The 23,834-nt window shown below is 47.0% G+C and overlaps 1 protein-coding gene across 3 annotated transcripts in view; it reads left to right on the forward strand.

Moving 5' to 3' along the window:
- Window positions 1-23,834, forward strand: part of PLXNA4 (plexin A4) — a 469,295-nt gene that overhangs the window by 303,204 nt on the left and 142,257 nt on the right. For all 3 annotated transcript variants that reach the window (XM_061467955.1, XM_061467957.1, XM_061467956.1), the window contains exon 5: window positions 3,900-4,000. In XM_061467955.1, the coding sequence (XP_061323939.1) occupies window positions 3,900-4,000 (101 nt within the window). The remainder of the gene's footprint in view (window positions 1-3,899; window positions 4,001-23,834) is intronic.

Below are 23,834 nucleotides of genomic sequence, written 5' to 3' on the forward strand. Positions count from 1 at the left end.
CAATGCAGATTTCAGCCTTCAGTGCTTTCTAGTCCCCTCATGGCAGTGAATATTGTTTAAGTTTAAACCCCTCACCCTTTGTCCTATCACTACAGTCCCTGATGTACAGTCCCTCTCCAGCATCCTTGTAGGCCCCTTCAGATACTGGAAGCTGCACTGAGGTCTCCACGCAGCTTCTCTTCTCTCTGTAATTGGGAGGGTGCATGGACTGCTCTTTTCCAGCTATTTGAGGGGCAGCATAAAGAGCTGATGGCTCCCAGGAGGCACAGTCAGTCCTCCAAACATTCAACTTGGAAAGCTGAGCTGAATTAATTACAGTTGATGTTGCAAAGGGTTATAAGACCTCTGATGTGCCTTATTTGCTTGATGCTCTTTCTTCTCCTCCACTGCAGACCCGTAGGTGGCTTTTCCTTTCAGTCGCAGCTCCTTTGTTTTTTGTGGTTGCTTTCTTTATTAATTAGAAGGTCTGACACTTGCAGCCCAAGACATTTGTCAGCAAGGTACAGTTTTAATTAATCTCACAATAAAGCTAGTTGAGGTGAACTCATAAAAGGTCTCATATAGCAGGAACGGTGACACCACGACACCTACTACTCTGGTGTGCTTGACAGGGTGTGGGATGTAGCGTGGTGCAAGCTATATACTCTATAGCTGTGCTCTTTGGGATGGAGACATGATCTTCAGGTCCTTTCCAACCCTATCTATTCTATGATTCTATGAGCAAGGTGTGCTCCTACACAACAAGCTACATCCTACAGAGACCAAGTACCCTGAATAGACTGAAAAAGAAGCATTTCTGCAAAGATAAAGATCTGGATCCCCAGTAGGTTCCTCCTGCCTCTGAAAGGAGCTTGGGTATCCTTTGATGGCTAATTAAATGATGATGATGATATTATTATTATTATTATTACAGAGACTGCTTTTTATATACTCTTTTTGCCACAATTTAGAATCATAGAATCATAGAACAGTTAGGGTTGGAAAGAATTTCAAGATCATCTAGTTCCAACCCCTTGCCATGGGCAAAGAAATAGCAAATTCGAATCTTCTAGGGCTTCTTTTTTATACCTAGGTCATAGTCACAAGTGGATTTTGACTCAGAACATTCAAACCCAGCACTACTAGATGTTGGAAAAGGGCATGTTCTGCTCTAAACTTCTTAACCAAGGCTCACTTCTATAAGGCAGATGTAAACTAGCTCAGGAACTGAGATGCAGAAAAACTATTTACAGTTAATGAGGATAAATCGAGCAGCACCATATGTTAAACTGAGGGTATTTTGGGTAGGAACTGCATAGCCAATCCCAACTGTGTTCCCAAATTTCTAATTACAAGGCGGAGATTACACCATCGATTGCATCTGGATTGAGGGATGGCAGATTTAGTCTTTCAGAACTGAATTATCTGCCTCTTCTGCAAGTTCACAGCACAGACATGGTCTAATAGGTGGGGATTAAAAGAGGTGATCCTGCCCCTCTACTCTGCTCTCAAGAGACCCCATGTGCAGCACTGTGTGCAGTTCTGGTGTCCTAAACACAAGAAGGACATGGAGATGTTGGAACAAGTCCAGAGGAGGCCACGACGATGATCAGGGGCTGGAGCACCTCCTGTATGGAGACAGGCTGGGAACATTGGGGCTGTTCAGTCTGGAGAACTACATTCACGACCAAACCATTCTACTTTTGAAACTTCTTGATACTTCCAGAGGTTTGAATGACTGGCTCCGTTTTGATTTTCTGATGTACTTATGCTCATGGCAATAGATTCAAATTGAGAAAGGTGTTTTTGTGGTTTGTTTTGGGGTGTTTTTTTCCACACTTTCCTTTTTTTTATTAAAAGCTTTCAGCAGCTGTAGTTGGTTTCCTTGGGTGATTTAGAATCACAGAATCATAGAATCGTTAGGGTTGGAAAGGACCTTAAGATCATTCAGTTCCAACATCCCTGCCATGGGCAGGGACACCTCATACTAAACCATGTCACCCAAGGCTTCGTCCAACCTGGCCTTGAACACCAACAGGGATGGAGCATTCACAACTTCCCTGGGCAACCCATTCCAGTGCCTCACCACCCTCACAGGCAAGAATTTCCTCCTTAGATCCAATCTAAACTTCCCCTGTTTCAGTTTGAACCCGTTACCCCTTGTCCTGTCACTACAGTCCCTAATGAAGAGTCCCTCCCCAGCATCCCTATAGGCCCCCTTCAGATACTGGAAGCTGCTCTGAGGTCTCCACGCAGCCTTCTCTTCTCCAGGCTGAACAGCCCCAACTTTCTCAGCCTGTCTTCATACAGGAGGTGCTCCAGCCCCTGATCATCCTCGTGGCCTCCTCTGGACGTGTTCCAACAGTTCCATGTCCTTTTTATGTTGAGGACACCAGAACTGCACACAATACTCCAAGTGAGTTCTCACAAGAGCAGAGTAAAGGGGCAGGATCGCCTCCTTCGACCTGCTGGTCACGCTCCTTTGGATGCATCCCAGGATAGGGTTGGCTTTCTGGGCTACAAGCTCACACTGAAGCCAGCTCATGTTCGTTTTCTCATGTTCATTTGACACAGGCAGCAGTGCAAGGGTAAATAAACCCCACCATATTTCTATCTGAAGTTTTCTAAAGCTATTGCCAACTTCCAAAGGTAAAAATAGAGGGGTTTAGCTTTTCCTCTGGATAGGGGTTAAGAGACAATTTCTGACACAAACAGAAAAGGTCTCCATAAATAGCTGGAACTTTGCCTGTTATATATTGATATATAAATGCAGTTCTTGGTTCATTTACAGACGCAATCAGAATGACTCTTAATCTGTCACTTCACAGCTCAAACTCTCTTGAACATGGAACCAAGTAAGAAATTGCCACTAGGATCCAGGTGTATTTCCTTGTCATTTGTCACAAGGAGCTGTTCTGCAGTTTACAGTTGGCAGTTCTCAGTGGTGTTTCATCAGGATAATACCACCCTATATCATCCGAAGGAATAAACTGTCCCTGCTGACATGAGCTGGGGTGAAGGTTCTGGCAATTGACTGTGTATTATAGAGGCTCTCTGAAGCTTACTCAATGGAAAAAAAAAGACTATCAGGTTGTTGGGCCCAAATTGTATGTTTGGCTTCAAAAGAAGAAGTAAGGGGCTTACAACACTTAATAGGAATCAAAAGGCTCTGGTCCATTAGGCAGAAGGTCAGGCTAGGCAGTTCCTTTTTTTCTTTGAATTCCCTGACTGAAATACTTTAATTAAAAAGAAAGGAAAAGAAAAGATAATATAATGCAGTATTTTGGCAGTAGGTGGGAATCCTCCTCTCATGCCTTCAGAGCTGCAAAGTTAAGATGACAGCAAGCTCATCAACAGCCAGGTTTTTGTCTGTTTCCTGCTGGAAACAACCTCTTCAGGGATGGGACAACTGATGGTTGGAAAGATGCACGGGCAATGGGGAGTGGAGCTGATGCTCTCCTGGGACCAGTGGCTGTGTGCAGGGTGTCATGGGAGGCAAACAAAGACATCATGAGACCACAACCAAAGTGTAGCAGAGTACTGAGATCCATTGAGTTTAACCTGATACAGAAGATCACTCCCAGTTTAACTATCTCAAGGTACCATGTCACCACAGACTGCTCACAGTCTGAGTGATTTGCTGATACCCTATGAACTGTGCGAGTGAGATGACCTGGCAATGAAGCGTGGAAGGCCATGAGGAAGAGGGGAAGACCACAGGGGTTGTGTTGATCTCAACAGGGTTTGCACCAAGCTGTATTCTGGAGCACTCTGCACCCACATTCCTCTGTTCCAAACTTGCTGAGCTCTGCATGGATGTCCTTCTGTGAACCAGGGGAAGAGGACAGGGAGGGTGGCACCTCTGTCAAGTCATTATGGGCATTGCAGAGCCTGACAGGTTGTCCCCTTTCCTCCTGCAGCTCACCCGGGTGCCTGTGGAGTCATGTAGCCAGCACGAGACCTGCAGCGAGTGCTTGGGCTCAGGCGACCCTCACTGTGGATGGTGTGTTCTTCACAACACGTAAGTACCTTCTGATGTTTGCCATCATCTCAGGCCTGCTTTTGCTCCAACCATCTTCCCTTAACAGCTGTAATAGCACATGGCAGAGATGCAAAATACTGTCTCAGTCTCTGAGTGAGCCACTGAGTCACACACATACCTCCAGGAAGGTCACTGGGACTTATTGGAGGAGACTGCTTAACTAAGAAGCATTTCCTGGAAGGCAAGGGAAGGGTGGTAGAGACCAGTCAGATCTCAACCATGTGATCCACCTGCAAAGTGCCTGTCCACCCTGATGCACTTTGAATCAAACCATCCATGAGGTCTTCCCTGTATGACAATTACCTTCTTGTTTCCATTGCTTAAAGCAGATTGGTTTTGATAACAGCTTAGCCTAGACACTTGTCTTGGCACCTCCAACTTCCGCTTCCACTCCCACCTCCAGCTTCCACTTCCACTGCTGACTCATACCTCTTGTCTTTCAGACTTGTCCTTATCTCCATTGCCCTTAGAGAGGAATCCCTGTAAGCACCATGGGGTCTATTCCAAGTAAGATTTCAATGGGACCTTATGGTTTTTATGCTCACTATGGGAAAATGTTGACACTGAAGGTGGGTACTAATGAGCCAAACTGGTTATTTGGCTTCTCTGGCCAGGATGCTGGGCAAGTTTCTCTCTATCTGCATTCTCGGGCTTCTGAATAATAGGCCAAAAAGGGACCCGGTTTCACCACTGCATTATTCTACAGTACTGGCTTGTCCAGTGCCTCACAAGGAGCACTAAATCCAGGTGTCCTCAGAACTAGGAGGTTAGTTCCTAGGCTTTGTTTTCTGTAGGCTTTTAAATGATGCTCTCAATCTCGGACATTTCCTCTCTGCAGCCTTTACTATCAGTGATGTTCTCCTGCAGAGAGCCCTCTCTTAAAGCTATGGAGAGGAAGGTGTCGTGTTGACGGAGCTCCTGGCTATGAGTGGCAGGGTGGTCTTATTTGCCAGGAACTTCTCAGCAGAGACAATGGCTGGAAAGTGAATTAAAACTGCCTAACCAACCGCTTCCAGCTGAGCGGGGCTCTGCAGGGTGCTGTCACTCCAAGTCTCACAATGTCCTTGGCAGAAATGGAGGCTTTTTCTGATGGACCTTGCTATTGCAGCATGTCTGTCTTGTACCATTGAGTTCATCTTCAAGCTCCCCTGGTGCCCACAGTGATCCAGTTGAAGTGATCCTCTTTGCTACCTCTCCTTTCTGGGACAGAAGGGAGCAAACCTGTACCATAATCCAACCTTCTGCGGACATTCTAACTTGTGTGACCCTCATCCAAAGCCATGACACTGCTTAACTTCAGATCAGGACTAGGTGATCCATCCCAAAACTTGTCCAAAACCTTGACTCAGGCTCTGGAATTGTACAAGGGATCCTTGGCAATCCATTCCCTGAGTTGTGGTCTGGTGGGCATGAGCCCATGAAACCTTCACCCTCCTGGCCTGAGGATATTTCTAATTGATATACAGCTCTATAATATGTTTCCATCTCATCTTATCCTGCATCTATCCTACAGAGCACAGTGTGTTTTGCTGTCAATGGAGGGACAGCACAGACTATGTGCGAACAGCATAGAGAAGCATGAATCTGGCTGTTGATTGTACCACACCAGTGCTAGACAGTTCATCTCCTGCTGTCCAGGGTCAGTGGCAACAAGCAAACAATACATCCAGCAATAAATCCCCAAAAAGAGAGAAAAGGAGCAGAAACAACTGCGGATTCTCATTGTGAAGGAGTGTCAGCAATGTGATGGTTGGTGACAAATGAGGGTGGCAGCACTGATTCAGAACGGGAAACCCCCCATAAAGATTTGGTCCTTCAAGGAGACATTTGGCCTTACAAGTCTGGACCTGACTGACTGATGAGGGATCCCCATGTCCTCCTCCCTCTGGCCACTTAACCTCTGTTTCCTTATCTCAAAAGGAGAGGCACCTTTTATTTATGTAGAATCACGTACCTTGCAGCAGGGTCACTGACATTAATTCCCTGTGGATTCTTTGGAAACAGTTTGAAGGGAAATGTTATCAAATCCCACTCCAGTCTATCCCTTCCCTTAGTTTCCACGGCAGTCAAGAAACTTGATTTCCAGTCCTAGTTTGGAAGGAGTTTTCAGTGCAGCCTCAGGTTTTCCACTCTGTGTCTCAGTTTCCTCACTGTTAGATAGCCCTGAGAGCAGAGGAATCAATTGCATCCCATTCAACAAAGTTTGGCTGTGTGGGATATTCAGGGTAAGAGTGAATACCTTCTTAGGTCTCTTATTTAAGTCTTATTATATTAAGTCTCTTATTAGAACTTTTTGAACAGCAGAACCCCTTAAGATACATTAACAGACCTCAACTGAAATGCATTGTCAATAATTGTCCTGCACAAGGATGGTCCAGGTGCAATGTGCCATAAGCATTTCACTCGTGAGAGCTAACACTTCCATTCCCTTTTCCTTCCAGTCAGGAATCCAAGGGGATTCCTGCTGATGCAGGAGCTGTTTTGTGGAAGGGATGGAGAAATCAATTGTGCTGTGCAAGACCTGGAGTAGAGAGGTACTGGAAACCAGACTGCCTGTGGGCAAAGGCATGCCTTTTACTCATATTTCTCCTCCATCAAAAGGAACAGTGGTAGATTGGGAGACAGGTGAAAAGTGCCAGATGGGGTACAGCATCTGTCTTTCTGTCTCTCAGACCCTTTTCTCCAAACCCTCATTTCCAATATACCCTTATCTCCTGCACATGAGAGGTCTGGGTACGTTTGGGGCCAGCTCTCCACCCACCCATCCATCCATCCATCCATCCATCCATCCATCCATCCATCCATCCATCCATCGCCTTACAGCAGAGCTGGTCTGTCTGCACCAAGGGCGGCGTGCCAAGGCTCAGGAATTGATTTCCACAGCTCTTGCTGTCCTAACCTTACACTGAGAAACTCGAGTCTGCTGAGAGACAAAGAGACAGACAGACCCACAGACGGCTGCGGGAGAAAGGAGAGGGGGGGAAGGATTGATTGGCTTCTGCCCCTACGAGAGCCAATACAGAGCAGGTCACCGGAGCTTTTCATCTCTGTATCTTTAGCCCCGATCTTGTGTCCCCCCCTCCTTTCCCTGCTAGAGCTCTGCTCCCCTCCTGGGCTCTGTTCAGGCCTCTTTAGGCAGCGATGAATCATTTAGTTGGTGTAAATTGAAATCGTGGCGCTCGCTTGCTGCATGGGTCTCCTGGGGAGGGTGAAGGGCTGGGGTGGGAGCAGGGAGGGGAGGAACCAGCCTGAAAAGCTAATCTCTGGCACAGAGGCACTCGGTGCCTGGCTGCAAGGTCGCAGCAATGTCACCAGCCTGAACGGGGGGCTGCAGAGAGGGATGAGATCAGAGCAAAGTTTTCTCCAAGCCTGAAATGAATCATTGCTTCCCCCATGTCAGATACAGCAATGCTCAAAGATGCCATCCAGTATCTGACCACCTCTCTAAACCCCCCCTTCAAGTTTCTTCTGTCTCCATTCTTATCCAGACCGTTACCATCTTCTACCTCTTTTCCCCCTCACATACAGAGGGGCAGAGATACCTGCAGGTCTTTGCCCCAGAGAAGGAATAAATCCTTCTGCAGCTGATTGAGCCCTTGCCCTCCCTGCCTGCCACAGCACCAGCTCCAGACATATACAAGTGCTGATCCATGTGCATGTGGTAACCATACAGGTTTTCACCCCTGCACAATGTCTCTGGCTTATGCTTAACACTCCAGCTGCCAGGAGGATGGATATTTGGGACAGAAGAGCAGCAGCATCCCTGTAGGGAGATGCAATATGTTATGAAGGGGACGGATGCTGACCTTGCTGAGTGCAGAAGGACCTGGCCCAAGCTCTGCCACTCCTAGATCTTGGCTGTGCTGTCTCATTTCATAGAATCATAGAATCAACCAGGGTGGAAAACACCTTTAGGATCATCCAGTCCAACTGCTCCCCAGCCCTGCCAAGGCCACCACTAACCCATGGCACTGAGGCCTCGTCTCCACGCTGTGTGAACACTTGCAGGGACGGTGACTGCAACCCTGCCCTGGGCAGCCTGTTCCAATGCCTGAGCACCCTCTGGGGAAGGAATTGTTCCTCAGCTCCATCTAAACCTGCCCTGGTGCAGCTTGAGGAACTTCATCCTCATGTAGCTTCTGTCTCATTCTGAAATGAATATTCTAACATGCACAAGCTGTCCTTAAGGAAGGATGTACCCCCCTAGGCACCAGCCTCCTTCTGCTCTGGAATCTGCCCTTGCTATTATTGGGACTCCCATGGCTGGCAGGTCATTAGTTGCAATCAGAAAGGAAGAGTCCCATTTTCTGGGAGGATTTGTGATATTTCAAAACTTTTTTTACCAGATTTTAGTGGCCAATTATTTTTTATTTAAATAAGAAATGTTCTCAAAAGCCATTTTAGAAGGGACCGATTCCATTTAGTAATTAGAGAATGATTCATGTGGACTTCGGAAGTTCTTATTTTGGGATTTTATTTCACTTTTTAGTAAATTGCTAAAAAATGCAATATAAAAAGTCACTCTGAAGTGAGGCATTACTTTTTTTCTCTCTTTCTTCCTTCATTAAAATGAAACATTTGGGCATCTGTGATTTCTTTCTCCCCCAAAAGTCTTTACCAGCTCTGGAGACTGAGCAAAGTAGGCCACCAACAAACACTTGGTTTGGAGGAGCTGACATTTGCTGCGGAGGGAAGAGGGTTTGCCCAAGTATCACCAGCCTGTCCTATTGCGGAGGGAGCAGGGACAGCAGTTGGTTCTGCTCTCCAGGCTCCTTTGCTCCTCCGTGAGGAGCTGCTCATGCCCTTTGTGTGTCTTTCTGGCACCCAAGAACCGCACCTAGGGACCTGAGCTGGCTCTGCTGGCTTTGCACCCCAGCTGCAGAACACATCTAGGAGAGGCCACCCTAATCTTGAACCATGGGAACAGGATGCAGTGGCCTCCCATAAGCATCCTCATGCTATGAATGAAGCAGTGACAGACTCTTAGATATAGGCCATACCAGTCACCTTCCTGTATCCATCTGGCTCTGTGTTAGTCAAGGGATGACCAAAATCCGGTACACACAATTACGCAGGCTGAGCTGACCATAGATGAACCGCAGCAGCAGCAGAGATGGTGGTTATGAGACACTTCACAAGCCATATAAGAGCAAAGCCCTATTTGAAGGGGTTTATCCTGTTCTCTGGCATCAGATGCATCTGGAAGTGCCCCTCCACATCCTCCTGCTCTCCAGCCCTTCCCCTCTGCCTTGCAGCTACAGGGTACTTGTGTACCCAGACGCCTGTGTACTCCTGTCCCCTCTCCCTCCTCCTGACTGGCAGCCAGAGGCAGGTCCCAGAGCCTCCCACCTTCCTGCTGGAGCTGAGCCATAGCCCGCGGCCTTTGCTCGGCCCCTCCATCCCCTGCCGGGCCCTCAGGAGCGCCGCGATGGCCGGGACCCTCCGTCGTCTCCATGGCAGCGGCGGGCTTCAGGCTCTGCGCCTGCGCACTCGGGGACCCGAGCCTGGCCTGGCCCGCGCGGCCCCTGTGCGCCGTGCTTGGGAGCCGTGCGCTGGTTAGGTGAGCGGAGCAGGGTGAGTGGTCGCTTAAAGGGGTGTTTAATGAAGGATTTGGGGGGGGAAGGTTTCTTATCCATGCTCAGACTCATTGCCAGACCGCGAATGTAAAGAGTAAGTCCCAGAGTGCAGTGGCGCTGTCGCCTCTCAGCAGGTAACTCGATGCGATGCTGGCTGCAGAGGCTCATTGATCGTCCCTGGCTTTAACTTTCTTGGTCAAAGTCTTCTGAATCATTGGAGTCTCGGGTAACCGAAGCTGCCTACACGTGCTGCAGTAAAACCTTTTCTGAAGGTGCTTTTTCTTGCTTGACTTTCTGTTGTCGGAAAGGCTGCCACTGTCTTTCAGGCTGAGGTTTTTACTTTCTTTTCCCCTTCACCTCCTCTATATTCCTTCCAAATCCTTTCCTCCACTTGTGCAGGGGAGTGAGGATACCTCAAGTGCTGTGTGGGGAAGGGACAATGGGAAGGGATGTATGGATCCGGCTTCCGGGAGCCGGCAGGGCAGAGGGGTGGAATATCACACCCAGTTCTGTGCCACTTTGAGCTCTAACAGGTAGTGAGGTAACACTGATTTACTGGTTCTTACAGGGGCTTGGGATCCTATAGACCCTCAGCTTCCACTACAAGGAATTAGAGGCTCAGCTGCCCTTACTTTGTAAGCTCTATGCTGTTATATCCCAAGGTGCAAACTCGAGTCCCTTTAGTAAGGCAGCAGTTTCCAAGTACATTTGCCTGGCATGATGAATAAGTCTTTACAATCATGGACCTTTTTAATAGGAAAAGCTTCCTGTATCCTTTCCTGCCTTAGCATTGTCTTGCCATTGGGTCAGCTCTCGGTTCCTGGCAGACAATCTGCATGTCACACATGCATGGCAGTTTTCCTAATCTTCCTAAAAGTGGATCGTCCACACAAAGAACAAACAGCTTCCAGCTCAGATCACAGTCATAGAATCGTTTGTGTTGGAAGGGACCTTAAAGCTCCTCCAGCTCCACCCCCTGCCACAGGCAGGGACACCTTCCACTAGAGCAGCTTGCTCCAAGCCCCTGTGTCCAACCTGGCCTTGAACACTGCCAGGGATGGGGCAGCCACAGCTTCTCTGGGCACCCTGTGCCAGCGCCTCAGCACCCTCACAGGGAAGAGCTTCTTCCTTACATCCAAGTTATCTGGGGGCATTTCTCATTGCAAAAGGTTTCCAAATACAGGCTATTGGTACATGATGAGGTGTCCTGGGTTCAGCAGTAGCAGTCATTTTTCTCCTTCTTAGTAGCTGGTGCACCGCTGTGTTTTTGACTTTCAGCCTGGGAACAGCACTGATAACACCGATGGTTTTAGTTACCGCTCAAATGTTTAGTCTGGCCAAGGACTTTGTGAGTCTCATGCTCTGCCAGGGAGGAGGGGAAGCCGGGAGGAAGCAGAGACAGGACACCTGACCCAAACTAGCCAAAGAGGTATTCCATACCACAGCACGTCATGCCCAGGATGTGGAACTGGGGGCAGTTACCCGAAAGGGTGAGATCACTTGTCAGTCGGACTGGGTATCGGTCGGCGCGTGGTGAGCAGTTGTATTCTCTTCCCATGTTATTTCCCTTATCATTATTATCATTGGTGGCAGCAGCAGTGGTTTGTGTTATACCTTAGTTACTGGACTGTTCTTATCTCAACCCGTGGGAGTTGCATTCTTTCAATTCTCCTCCCCATCCTTCCGGGAGCCAGGGTGGGGGGCGGGAGGAAGTGGAGAGGAGTGAGACAGACTGTGTGCCTGGGCTTAAACCACAGCATGAGGAGGAAAACATAAGTGCTGAGAGGGAAAGTAATTGCAGGAAATCTTTCATTTGGTTTGAAGGCCTCTGATGAGTTGCTTAGCAGGGTTAGTGCTGCCTTTCAGTGGTGGCAAAAGTAGGAGTAAACCTGTTGTCAAGGTGTCTTGTCTGCAAACAACCCTTGGTCTGACTCCTCCCTGGTCCCAGATGGTGCTCACACAGCCCTGCACATGGCCTGGGAACCTTTTCCATCTGATAACCAAGAAAAGGGGAGTCATCTTCCCACAATTGGCTTTGGCACAGAGTGATTCCCAGTTCTTCTCAGGTAGTTATTGAAACTGGAGACGGCGTTTCAGCCTGCGCACAGAGGGATGTGCACAGCAGGGGGGCTCCGTAGAGTGACATTGACCCATTAAGCATTCTGCACTTAGCCCAGATAATCTTTAACCTGTCTGCTGATGTATAGCTAAAGTACCCATCATTTCACACCCAGGCATTGCCTCCACTTTGGAGTGGAGGAAATAGCCCCAAATGTGATAGCTCTCCCAATGGCCTTTTGAAATGAGATCAGGGCTCTTAGTTCAGAGAGCAGAGGCAAGTTCTTGGGAAGAGGAGCATGCCTATTGATGGTGATAAAGCCCCGAGTGAAACAGAGGCTCCTGGGAATCCCATTTCACTACAGATGGGTGATGGTGTTGAATAAACCACTCTGAATCCTGGAGAGCTGCCTGTTGTGCATCCAGCACCACTGGTGTCTTTACATTCCCTAGACTGACCCATCACTGTACCTGCATGTTGTGCATCCAGCACCGCTGATGTCCTTCCATTCCCTGGATGCCATCCTGTGCCCTTTTGGGAGCACTTTTGCTGCTTCAGTCTACCTAGCAGTGCAGAGCAGAGCTGTGCCCTTCACAGGTTGAGTATCTTGGTGGCCGTGCCTGCCTGAGGCAACTTGGGGACAGCACTAGGCACTGTGGACCATAAGATGCAGGCGTGTGGTAAATGTATTTTGATAACAACCTTCTTCCTTCATTAGCTTATTTTGCTAGAGGGCACTGGGAAGGGGTAGGAAGATAATTAGTTTGTGCAGCAGAAGCTTTTTCCTCATGCAGCCTCGTGAGGTAAGTGTCCTACTTGGGATTTGTCTCCATCGCGGACACATTAGCAGCTCAAGTTTAGCGCTGGGGTTTCTTCTTCTCTGATGTGAAACACAGCACACAGTCTTCTGTAAGTTGGGAGGTGTGTCTCGTGATAGGACATGCAATGAGAAAGGGATAATGATGCTTAGTGGTTCGGGGGGCTTCTAGAGGGCCTCCTGTAGGCTGGTTCCTTGATAGGGTGCGCACCTTTGTTATCTCAGCATCACTCTTGCTCTGCAACGTTACTCAACTGGTGGGTGGCATATCTAGATATCCCATATGATATGTCTAGGGTATCAGCCATGGAGGGAACAGGGGAAAGCTGTATAACCACTCTTAGCTGAGAAAGCTTGTTAGATGTGCACTGGAGTTCAGATGCAAAGTTACAGTGGCTGCAGAGGAAAGGAGTGTACCCTGACTTAGGTTACACAGCGGAGGTTGACAGAGCCAGCAAGGAAACTTAGACATGGAACAAGGACTTAATTCAGGTGCCTAAATACAGCTGTATAGAGAACATAAGGAGACTTGGAAATATAGGTGGTTTTGTTTGCACAAGAAACTCCATTCAGTTGCCCATCCATGCTGTCTGCCACAACTGGAATGCCTGGGGGAGCTGAGATGTTCACCTAAGGCTGGCAAATATGACACAAAGTCTACTCTGGAGACCCATTTCCCCTGGAACATTAAGATGGGGACCAGCTGAGGATCTCTTAAGTGACTTTAGACCCCTGGGTGTGGGCAGCAGCCTAGACCCTAACCCCAGCTTGGAGTTTCCTATCCCCAGATATTTCCTATCTGGGTTTTTCAGTCTGACCAGTCTCTCTCTTCCCATGAATTTAAAATCCTCCAAGCTCCTAATTCACAGTCATAGAATCATAGAATCGTTTGGGTTGGAAACCTTAAGATCATCCAGTTCCTGCCATGGGCAGTCCCATGGGCAGGGACGCCTCACACTAGACCGTGTTACCCAAGGCTCTGTCCAATCTGGCCTTGAGCACTGCCAGGGATGAGGATTCACCACATCTTTGGGCAGCCTGTTCCAGTGCCTCAGCACCCTCACAGTAAAGAACTTCTGCCTTATATCTAACCTGAACTTCCCCTGTTTCAGCTTAAATCCATATTTTAGACAATAAAGCAGGGCTGGGCTTTCCTGCAAGGTTGTGCCACTCAGTGTCATGATATATGGATGGTTCAGAAAACTGCCTTAGTTGCTGGGCTGTTTGTAGGGAATTGCTCTCTGTCTTGCTGTCAGATGCTCCCCTGTGCCTCTGCAGCCAATGATCTGCCAATGAGGGAAAATGGCATGCCAGTCAAACTCTCCCCAGGGTGGGGGTACGTCTGCCTTCCACTTCCACTGTGTCTTCTGTGACATTTCATCATCCTCAACCTGTGACAGGTCTCGGAAGGGATGGGAGGGAGGAGGATAAGGAAACTGTTCCTACTAAGGAAAAGCACAGCAAACCATGGATCTGCAGCCACACACCCCCCTACCCATAAATACAAACCCATCATCCCTGGGGAGACCTTATAGCAGCCTTCCAATACCTAAAGGGGCTATAAGAAGTCTGGAGAGGGGCTTTTAAGAAGGGAACGTAGGGACAGGACAAGGGGGAATGGCTTTAACCTGACAGAGGGGAGACTGAGATGAGATCTTTTGCAGAGGAGGCCAAATTCACAGTGAAGAATAAAGGTTGATGGTGAATTTCTTCTACCCCTGCCTATGAGCTTGTCTATGTGCTGTAGGGATATGGGGCAGCCCCACTGCAAGCAGGCATGGCTCTATCTTGTAATACCAGCCCCTGATCATGGAAGGAAGGGCAGGTTTCTGATGATTTTCCTCCACTATTTGCTTCCATGCCTAGGAAGTTTCACCAGCAACCCCTGGCTAAAGGGGTTAGAGGGGTTGTGAATACCATGAGGAAGTGGGAAGTGGTGTGGGCGGAAGGTCTGAGACACTGTTGTAAGACAAAATCTGGGACAGTTTCTGACTGGGAAATGCAAGTTCTGGACCCCTTTATGCACTTAGCAAGGGATACCAGCATGATCCAGTGGTTATAGAATTTTCCATAGGGAAAAGACAGCAGTATTGATTTCCCTGCTCTACTATACCTTGCATGATTTTGGACAAGTTACTTAGGCATTTATCTCATCTTCTGCTCAGTTTCTTGTATCAGCAGCTAGTGAAGAGAGAGACTGTTTTCTGGACACATTCATTGTAACTCTGAGGTGTTGAAGGCAATAGGGTGAATTGCCCTCTGGAAGTGCCAGTTCCTTTTAGTATCTACTGGGGGAACCTAAACAACTCTCTCAAAACAATGCCCAGCTTTCAATAACACCAATCCTCAATTTCCCTGCATTTTAGCCCATTGTTTGTAGAAAAGGAGTAACACTTCCTCACCTCACAAGCACCTATGGGGTCCAAAGCCTTAAAGCACTTTGGGTAATGTGTGGTTTGCAGAAGTCTTGTAAGGAGCTGGACTGGATGACTGAAGGCTCCCAGTCTATGAAGCATAATGGTAGTAATTTCATCTCACCAGCAGTCGAATAAGGGTTTGGGTTTGCTTAATTAAAGCAGAAGGAGACTTAGGAGACATGGCAAAGTGCAAGAACACGGGTAGTTCCTTGCTTAACCCAATGAACATACCCAAATCCCCTTGTGCCATTGTCTGGCTGTTGGAGCAGAGGTGGCACCAGAAGGGTTAAGACACGCAGCACAGGGAGGGCTGAAGCAAAAGCCCCTGTGTCTCCCATATCTCATTCCCAATGCCTCCTGCCCCTCTAGCCCCAGGCAATGAAGGAGATCTACATTTTAATTGAGACATGTTAAGAAAAGAATCTCAATCTAACCCACCCATGCCTGGAAGGCTTCTCCCTTTGTTAGCTTGGTGCAGATGTTAAACGCACAGTATGGGTGGGGGGGAGGTAGGGGTGTTTGTTATATGTTTCTCTCCTGTTTCCATCCCTGCTTGATTTCTAGCTGTGGGGTGGAGGGCAGAAGGCTGGTGCAGTCAGGAAAGTAGAGCAGTAAATGGCAGGACCTCATTTAGGTCTTCTCCCTGTCTTGTAAATGGGAGTAGAATACAAAACAGAGCCATGGTATGCACTAAGCCACGCAAAGATGCTACAGTGCCTTGCAGTGCTGAGCACTGGCCTTTGAGGGTCTTGGGAACAGAGTCTTTGCAAAGGGCTGTCTTCTCTCCCTCTGATCCTTGGTAGCAGGAGTCTGTTTAGTCTAGAGAAGAGCAGACTGAGAGAGGATCTCATCAATGCCGATCAGTATCTCAGGGGCAGGTGCCACGAGGATGGGGCCAGACTCTTTTCAGTGGTACCCAGCGACAGGATGAGGAACAGTGGCCCTAAAGACAAGTTTCATGTCTTTACATTGAAGGTGGCAGAGGCCTGGAACAGGCTGCCCAGGGGCAAGGTGGTAGGATTTCACTTCAGATAACACTTCCTTGTTTTGTCTGCTCCTTGCCTGGCCTGATAAGGTGCTATCAGAGTGCAGCATCTCTGTCAAAACCCACTGAGATATAGCTGAGCCAGAGGTGGGTTTTTTTGACTCCTTGCAGGCCACTTCCACCCAGCACCTCTAAAGAGCCACCCACTTAATAATGGTAGGAGGATGACATTGGGATGCTTGCCAAGAGCTGTGCTTTATCAGAGAGAAGAAACACTGCAAATATGGATGGGAGTGAATCAGCCTGATCCCTTCCTCATTTTCACCCAGTCCCAATCCTGCAAACAAGCTTGCAAGTAACTTTGAGTGTATGACTAATCCAGAAAGTAGAATGATTTTCCCACCTTCAATTTATTGTCTATTTTCAGGTATGGATGTGAATTCTAGAGTTTCTCTGGGTAAGGTTTGATATACCTAAATATGAATGTGGTTTTCTGTGTGGTAGGGACTTAATTCTTACTAGTACTATTAGGGCAACAATGAGTGTCTGCTCTCTGTTGCTCTCTCTGCTCTCAAGGACCAGTGGCAAAAAGCTGACATAGAAGGTTCTCTCCTGGCTTTAACTGGTTGGACAGAGCCTTGGGTGACATGGTTTAGTGTGAGGTGTCCCTACCCATGGCAAGGGGTTGGAACTGGATCTTAAGGTCCTTTCCAACCCAAACCATTCTATGATTCTGTGATCTGGAGGGGTTGGTGAGCAAGGAAGAGAGCGGACCCATAGCATAAACTCATCTGACCAATTGACATAATATAATTCATCTGCCTCTTGAGCTGCTCAGGAGCTCATCAATCCAGTTATTGAGTGTTAATACGCTGTCGACTAGAGTGCGTTGGAGAGAACAACCCTGCCCCGCTACCCCCATTCCCAAATTAAAAACTAAGAGGAGAGGGAAATGCTTTGATTTTTCACTCTGCCTGGATGCTAAGGGAATTTGCCGTTAATAAAAAAACCCCAACGAAACCTTAAGAGTGGAAACATGAGTAGAATGAATTATAGCAAAATCAATTAATACTAACAGTATCTATTAAATATTGCACTCTGGAGCTTTACAGGAGTACATTGCTGCTCTGATATGACTGTGACATCATTAACATAATATAAAGAATCAAAAAATCAATAGCTTGCTGAAGCCCAAAATTAAGGCCAAGCAGTGTTATACCATATCTTTAAATGTCTGAAATAGCAACTTGTCTCTGCCATGTCAGGGCTATTTGAAGATGAAATATATCCCAGAAAGTGGATGGGAATTTGTTGTCCTGCCTGTCACTCCTGCAGCAGCCCCCCTGGAATATTTGGCCTGAAGGTTGGCTCACTTTTTCCAACACCATGGACACAGAGCAGAAAATCATATCAGGGTTACGTTGGCATAACCCTGGAGGGAGTCCAGAGCAGGCACAGGGTGACTGCATTGGTAGACAGACTGAGGTATCTCTCTAGGATGAGGTGTCTTTTCCCATTGACTGGATTTACATTTGATAGTGCTAATGTGATGGAGTTTCTTTTGCCTAAGACACCAGGCTAGGACACTGCAGCTCTTCTAACTGCATTAGGAATACAAGAAATGGTGTTAGGAGAGGCTTTCAGGGCTGTGTGGGCAAGAAGAGACTGACATGGGTCTCAATGAGTGTAGAAAACAAAGGTGGCCAGAGGTAGGACTGCAGTTTATGTGGATTTAAAGATTAAAAGTCTGTGAAAGAGAATGTCTGTTTAAGATGTGGATAGTCTTGGCTCAAGAGGGAATGGATATAAATTGGCATTTAGTAAGGTAGAAGAAGGTTTATGGCTGGGATGAAAATGAGTATCTGAAGTAATCTTCCACTGGGATTAGTGAGTGCTAAAAATATAGCTGGTGTTATGATAAAGCTTGATAATAATTCTGTGTGAGCTGCTATGGAGGGGTTGCCTGCAGGAGCACTGAGTGAATCAGGAGGTCCTTTCCATCATTGTTCTCTGTGTGTGAGGGTGCTAGAGTCCCTTTTCAGCTCTGCTTAGGACTCTGACCTGCTGAGTCTTGTGTATGCATATGTCTGGGTGCTGAGCCCCCTTACAGCCCAAGGAGATCCTGCTCCCCATCAGTACAGTCAGTGGAGTCTAAAGAAAGACACGGCTCACCCTCAAGTAACTATGAGTCTATTCAGTTACCAAAACACAGGCTTTTGGAGGCCTTGCTTTGCTTTGACCAAGTCCTCCGTAGGTCCTGTGTCACAGTTTCCAGCCTGAGGTGGTTGTCTTGATACCCTGTATGTGGTCAACAGAAGAGGGCTCTTGAGTTAGAGCAGATGAATCAGGTCTGTGGCCTCTGCTGACCGTATTGAATAAATCCCTGGTCTAGGGAGCTCAGATGTGAGCTCACACACCTAAAGATGGACACATATATTTAAGAGCCTCAATCTACCATGTTAATCCCAGCACTGCTACCTCTAGATCTCAGATTTTCCATCTGATACCACAATCCTAATGCTTCTTTAATTTGCCAAGTCTCCAGAAAGAGAGAGGGGCTTCGAGTCATGGCACAGGGGTTGTGGATCCTGACACAGAACATCAGCTTTTGCCCCATATGAAGATGTTATGTAGGTGCAAATGGTGTTGGCAGCTCATGGACCTTATTGATAAGTGTTGGGTCAGATTGGAAGGACTTGAGGTGACAGGGGAATTCACTGATGGAACTTACGGCTACATGATAAAGCAATCCTTCCATCAGGTTAGAGGGAGGGATGCTCCCTTATGTCAAATGTAAGAGGAAGAATGAACTGTAACGTGGTTAACAGAGAAAGGATGAAGCACCACACAAATAAGATCTCTCCTTATGTGAAAGAAACAAGCTGAACTGTAGGAGTCTTGATCATCAGGTAAACATGTAGCTGTGTTTCTGAGGACTTTGGGGAATGATCAGAGATTTGCCTGCCAGGTAGAGACGTGGCAGATCGCATGGGGCATCCAGACAGACTCCAACAGGAAGAATCCTTGCTCCATGTATTGTGTATTTGTAGTACTAAATAAAACAACTCCAGGGAATGCTATGAGACACTGGAAGACAGCTACCTATGCTGCAAAGTTATTAGAATATAGTTTGGCTTGGGCCAGATATCACTCCTTCATACAATTCCTGGACACGTTTGGGAATTAAATGGGTCAAGGAGGATTTCCCCTTGGTGTTTTGGAAGTTTAATAGCATGAATGTGGCTAGACCATGGCATTTGGCCCCAGGATCGGAGAATGTTTCCTTGTATTGTTTAATATACTCATGGGAGGTTACCACAGCTCCCAATTGCAAGGAAACAGTAGGATGAAAATCCTGGTGGAAAGACACAAGCTGTTAAGGGAACAAATGCAAAGCCAGGCTCAAAGACAGTGTTGCAATGCAGTTGAGAAAACAGAGTAGGGAAAGTTTATAAGGAATAAGGAAACCTTTTCCTTATTGGAGCCGACACAGGAAGGACCCTGTCTGTTGCCAGTTCAATAAAAATTAGGCAAGAAAGAGGTTTTGAAGGTGAAATTCATTGTCTAAAGGTGAAGTCATAATACGCATTTATCCTTGAAAAGTGGTTGGATCAGAACTCGATCAAATTCAGGTAAGAAACAGCAAAAATCAATCCCAGCAAATGCCCCTTTTAATCAGGGCACATGAAAATAAGCAATCAGACAAAATTAAATATATTGCTTCCATGCACTTGCTAGGAGTCTGCTTTAAATGAAGATGCTAATGGGATACGCAGCCTAAAACCTTGATAGAAAGAAGCTCATCTGTGGCATAAATCACACAGGAACAATAGAAGAGGTCAAAATGGTAAAGAAAAGGCTTTTATGTTAAAGAAAATGTAAAATCAAAGAAAGAAAATAGGGTCAATCTCTGCACAAGTGACAAGGTATCCCCAGGGAAGCGAATGGTGCTCAGGCTTGTTTATTGACCACTCGAAGATTAGGAAAGTGACTGTGACATGCTGAGAGAAATGCAAGAGGTTGGGAGGGCAGAAAATGTGGTAATGAGACTTCAGGTGGCCTCGTATGCACAAAGCAAATGTCACAACACTTGGAGCTCGTACCTGTAAAGCTACTAAATGAGAAACAAGTCTGGATTTAGTCTCAACATTTACTTGCGGGACATGCTGCAGGGCACAGCCATCAAGGCATTGCTCTGTAACGGTGACCACGTAGCACTCAAATTCAACATCCTGTAGAAGCAAAATAAAAGAAAGAAATAGAAATGGCAGTGAAGTTCAACTTCAAAGTGGAGGCAACATGAAGATTTTCTATGGAAAATGAGGAAGCCTGTGAAAAGGAAAAGGTGCAAGGCTGAGAAAGTTGGGGATGTTGAGCCTTCAGAGGCTATGTGGACATCTCATAGCAGCCTTCCAGTATCTGAAAGGGGGCCTATCAGGATGCTGGAGAGGGACTCTTCATCAGGGACTGTAGCGGTAGGACAAGGGGTGATGGGTTCAAACTGAAACATGGGAAGTTCAGGTTAGATATAAGGAAGAAGTTCTTTACTGTTAGGGTGGTGAGGCACTGGCACAGGGTGCCCAGAAAAGTGGTGAATGCTCCATCCCTGGCAGTGCTCAAGGCCAGGTTGGACAGAGCCTTGGACAACAGGGTCTAGTGTGAGGTGTCCCTGCCCATGGCAGGAGGGTTGGAACTGGGTAGTCTTAAGGTCCTTTCCAACCCTAACTGTGATTCTGTGGTTTCCTGGAGGCTGCCTAAAGATATCATATAAGATGCTGGTAGTGAAGTGATCTGTTTGACCTGTGAAAAAAGTCCTGAAAGGTGGTAAAAGTGAATGAACATTCCCCTCCCAGACTAAAAATCCCTGTTGAATACTTGCCAGGTGAAGAGACACTATTGAAAACTGGAGGCTATATTCCAGGGAAAAATAGTAAAAACCCTATTGCGTGAACTTCAAAGCAATTGTAAGGCAGCCCACATAGGAAAGACACTGATAATCTCTAAAAAATCATAGAGTAATAGAATGGTTTGGATTGGAAAAGACCTGAACTTCCCGTGTTTCAGTTTGAACCCATCACCCCTTGTCCTGTCACTACAGTCCCTGATGAAGAGCCCTCTCCAGCATCCTTGTAGGCCCGCTTCAGACACTGGAAGCTGCTCTGAGGTTTCCACGCAGCTTCTCTTCTCCAGGCCTGATTAAAACTTAACAAGGTTCCCCTGGAAGTTTCCTTTCCAAAGGACACAAGCTGTCTGAAGTGTCTGCTGCCACCAAAGCTTTACTAAAAAATGCTTCTAGAGCATCAAAAGTAATAAGCGCTAGAAGACCTTAAGAAGCTCTAAGATGAAATTGCCGAGTTATTACATCTGCCCTACACCTCATTATTTACACTGGCCTTGATAATGGGGGAATGAAAGGTGGGAAACATATTAACTTTATTTTTTAAGTTGAACTCACAAAGGATCCAAGAAGCTCTTCCCTGTGAGGGTGCTGAGGCACTGGCAGAAGTTGCCCAGAGAAGTGGTAAATGCCCCATCCCTGGCAGTGCTCAAGGCCAGGCTGGACACAGCTTTGGGTGTCGTGGTCTAGTGGAAGGTGTCCCTGCTCATCGCAGGGGGTTGGAACTGGATGATCTTAAGGCCCTTTCCGACCCAAACCATTCCATGTTTCTGTGATTCTCTGGCTAGAATCCAGCGCTCTGTTATGTTTTACCTGTCAATTTGGTTGAACCATGACTAAGAATAGACTGGAAAAGCATATGACATGCTGGGGGAGGGAGGTGGGTGTCACAAGTCATTTATTGTTCTTTAAATAAATCAAAGTCCATGTGATACAGATGATGTGGTTAATACAGAGGAATTTATGCTTTTCCCATAGTGAAGAATTTCAACTATGTTGTCATGGGACTGGAAGAAGAATCTTCTGATAGATTAGTAACCAGTTCAAAGGTGGGAATTAAAGATCAGGAGTAAAGGGTTATGATGGAGGGAAGGAGCACCCAAAGGCTTCCCATGGGAATCTCTGCTGTATTTTGAAATGAGCTAAAAATGGGCATAGAGTGAAAGAGGAAAGGTGTTTGGAAGATGGTGGGAAGTGTGGGAAGCAGGAGCACGGGTTTCTAATGATCTTTAGACAAGGAGAGATTGTATGACTTGGCAATTTTCATCTTAAAAGAGAGATGACTGAGAGGGCTATAATACATCCAGGTAATCAGGAGTGTAATGAAGAAGGTGAATAGGGGATGATTACTCACCATTTCTCATAACACAAGATCTAGGGAACTTTATAGGAGATTATCAAGCAGAATATTAAAACAAACAGAAGAAAGGGCATTTTCATATAGTGTATCATTCATCTCTGCAACATTGTGGAGCACATTAGGGAGGCCAGAATACAACTGTCTGGAAAGCAATTAGGCAAATTCATGAAATAAAGTTCTGTTGAGAGCTGTTCAATACAATGACATCACTGCAGGCTCCAAGTCAGGCAGTCCCCATGTCACTGCTTGCTGGAAACTCAAGTTTAAATCAGATGTTTCACTCTATAATCTCTGCTTTATTACTTTTTCCACCCAAGTGTCTGCTATCAGGGGCAGAGGCAGGATGAATGACTATACAGATATTTGGCTGAGCAGTTGCAGCTATGTTTCTGCATTTTCAAGTGCCTGTCAAGCATCGGTTTACACATCTCTTAAATCATACAGTCATGAAATGGTTTGTGTCGGAAGGGACCTTAAAGCGCATCCAGTTCCAACCCCCTGCCATGGACGCCTTCCACTAGAGCAGCTTGCTCCAAGCCCCTGTGTCCAACCTGGCCTTGAACACTGCCAGGGATGGGGCAGCCACAGCTTCTCTGGGCACCCTGTGCCAGCGCCTCAGCACCCTCACAGTAAAAAACTTCTTTCTTATATCTAACCTAAACTTCCCCTATTTCAGTTTGAACCCATCACCCCTTGTGCTATCAGTGCAGTCCCTGCTGAAGAGTCCCATCCTTGTAGCCCCCTTCAGACCCTGGAAGCTGCTCTGAGGTCTCCACACAGCTTCTCTTCTCCAGGCTGAGCAGCCCCAGTTTCCTCAGCCTGTTGTCATGCGGGAGGTGCTCGAGACCCCTTATCATAAATGGATGGATGATAAATAAAGTCTTCCTGATCTGTGGCCTTACTAGCATGACAACGAGTAATCACAGTGCAGTTGATGTAGAGTGTGATGAGTATCTTTGCCATGCCCTTCCACTCAGGATGTGTTTGGAAGCCCTTTTTAGACGTACTCCCTAAACTGCTCACCCTGTCTGCCTTGGAGTTTGCTTTGGCACTGATGTTGCCATGGTTTGGCTCTTTGTTGGCATGGTGTTGGAGCAGGACAGCGTTTGGAGCAGGGGCTTCTTTTCCATCCAGCTGCTCCATAGTCTTGCTCAGAAACTCCTCACCAGCTGCAGCTTTTGCTGGACAGCAGTCCAGCTCCAGGCTGAGTTTTGTTTGATTAGCTCAGTAACTGCATGAAGGGGAAGTCAAGATTCTCACAGAAAGCTTTCAGCAGAAGCAGTGAGGAGTCCAAATACCCATTAAAATGTGTGCTCAGCTCATCTCGAGTCAGTAATTTTTGCTGTCTCCCTCCATCTCATCCTTTGTTTTCTTGCCTTTGATTGCAGTTGATGAAGTTTGTATCAGTGTTGTCATGGGGAGTCTGTTATGGTCTTTTCCCTGGAGACCAGGCATCGGGATCCCTGATTTCTGTTTAAAACTCTGTCATTGAGGCACAATGGGCAAATGATGTTTCTCCTGTAGATCTCAGGTTCTGTGACCCAAAAGTTTTTCTTCCTCCAGGCGTACAGGGAGGACTTGTGCTGGGTTTATGCATTTCCTCTGGGTGCGTGGTGGGTGATGCTTTCAGGATGGATTTTGAATGACAACATTATCCGTACATCTAAGTGATTCCAGCATGAGTTGTGTCAATGTCGCAGCC

The sequence above is a fragment of the Pezoporus flaviventris genome, unplaced genomic scaffold, assembly GCF_033815535.1.
Source record: "Pezoporus flaviventris isolate CSIRO_AGI_PZ_B2104156 unplaced genomic scaffold, CSIRO_AGI_Pfla_v1 ptg000046l, whole genome shotgun sequence".
NCBI lineage: Eukaryota > Metazoa > Chordata > Aves > Psittaciformes > Psittacidae > Pezoporus > Pezoporus flaviventris.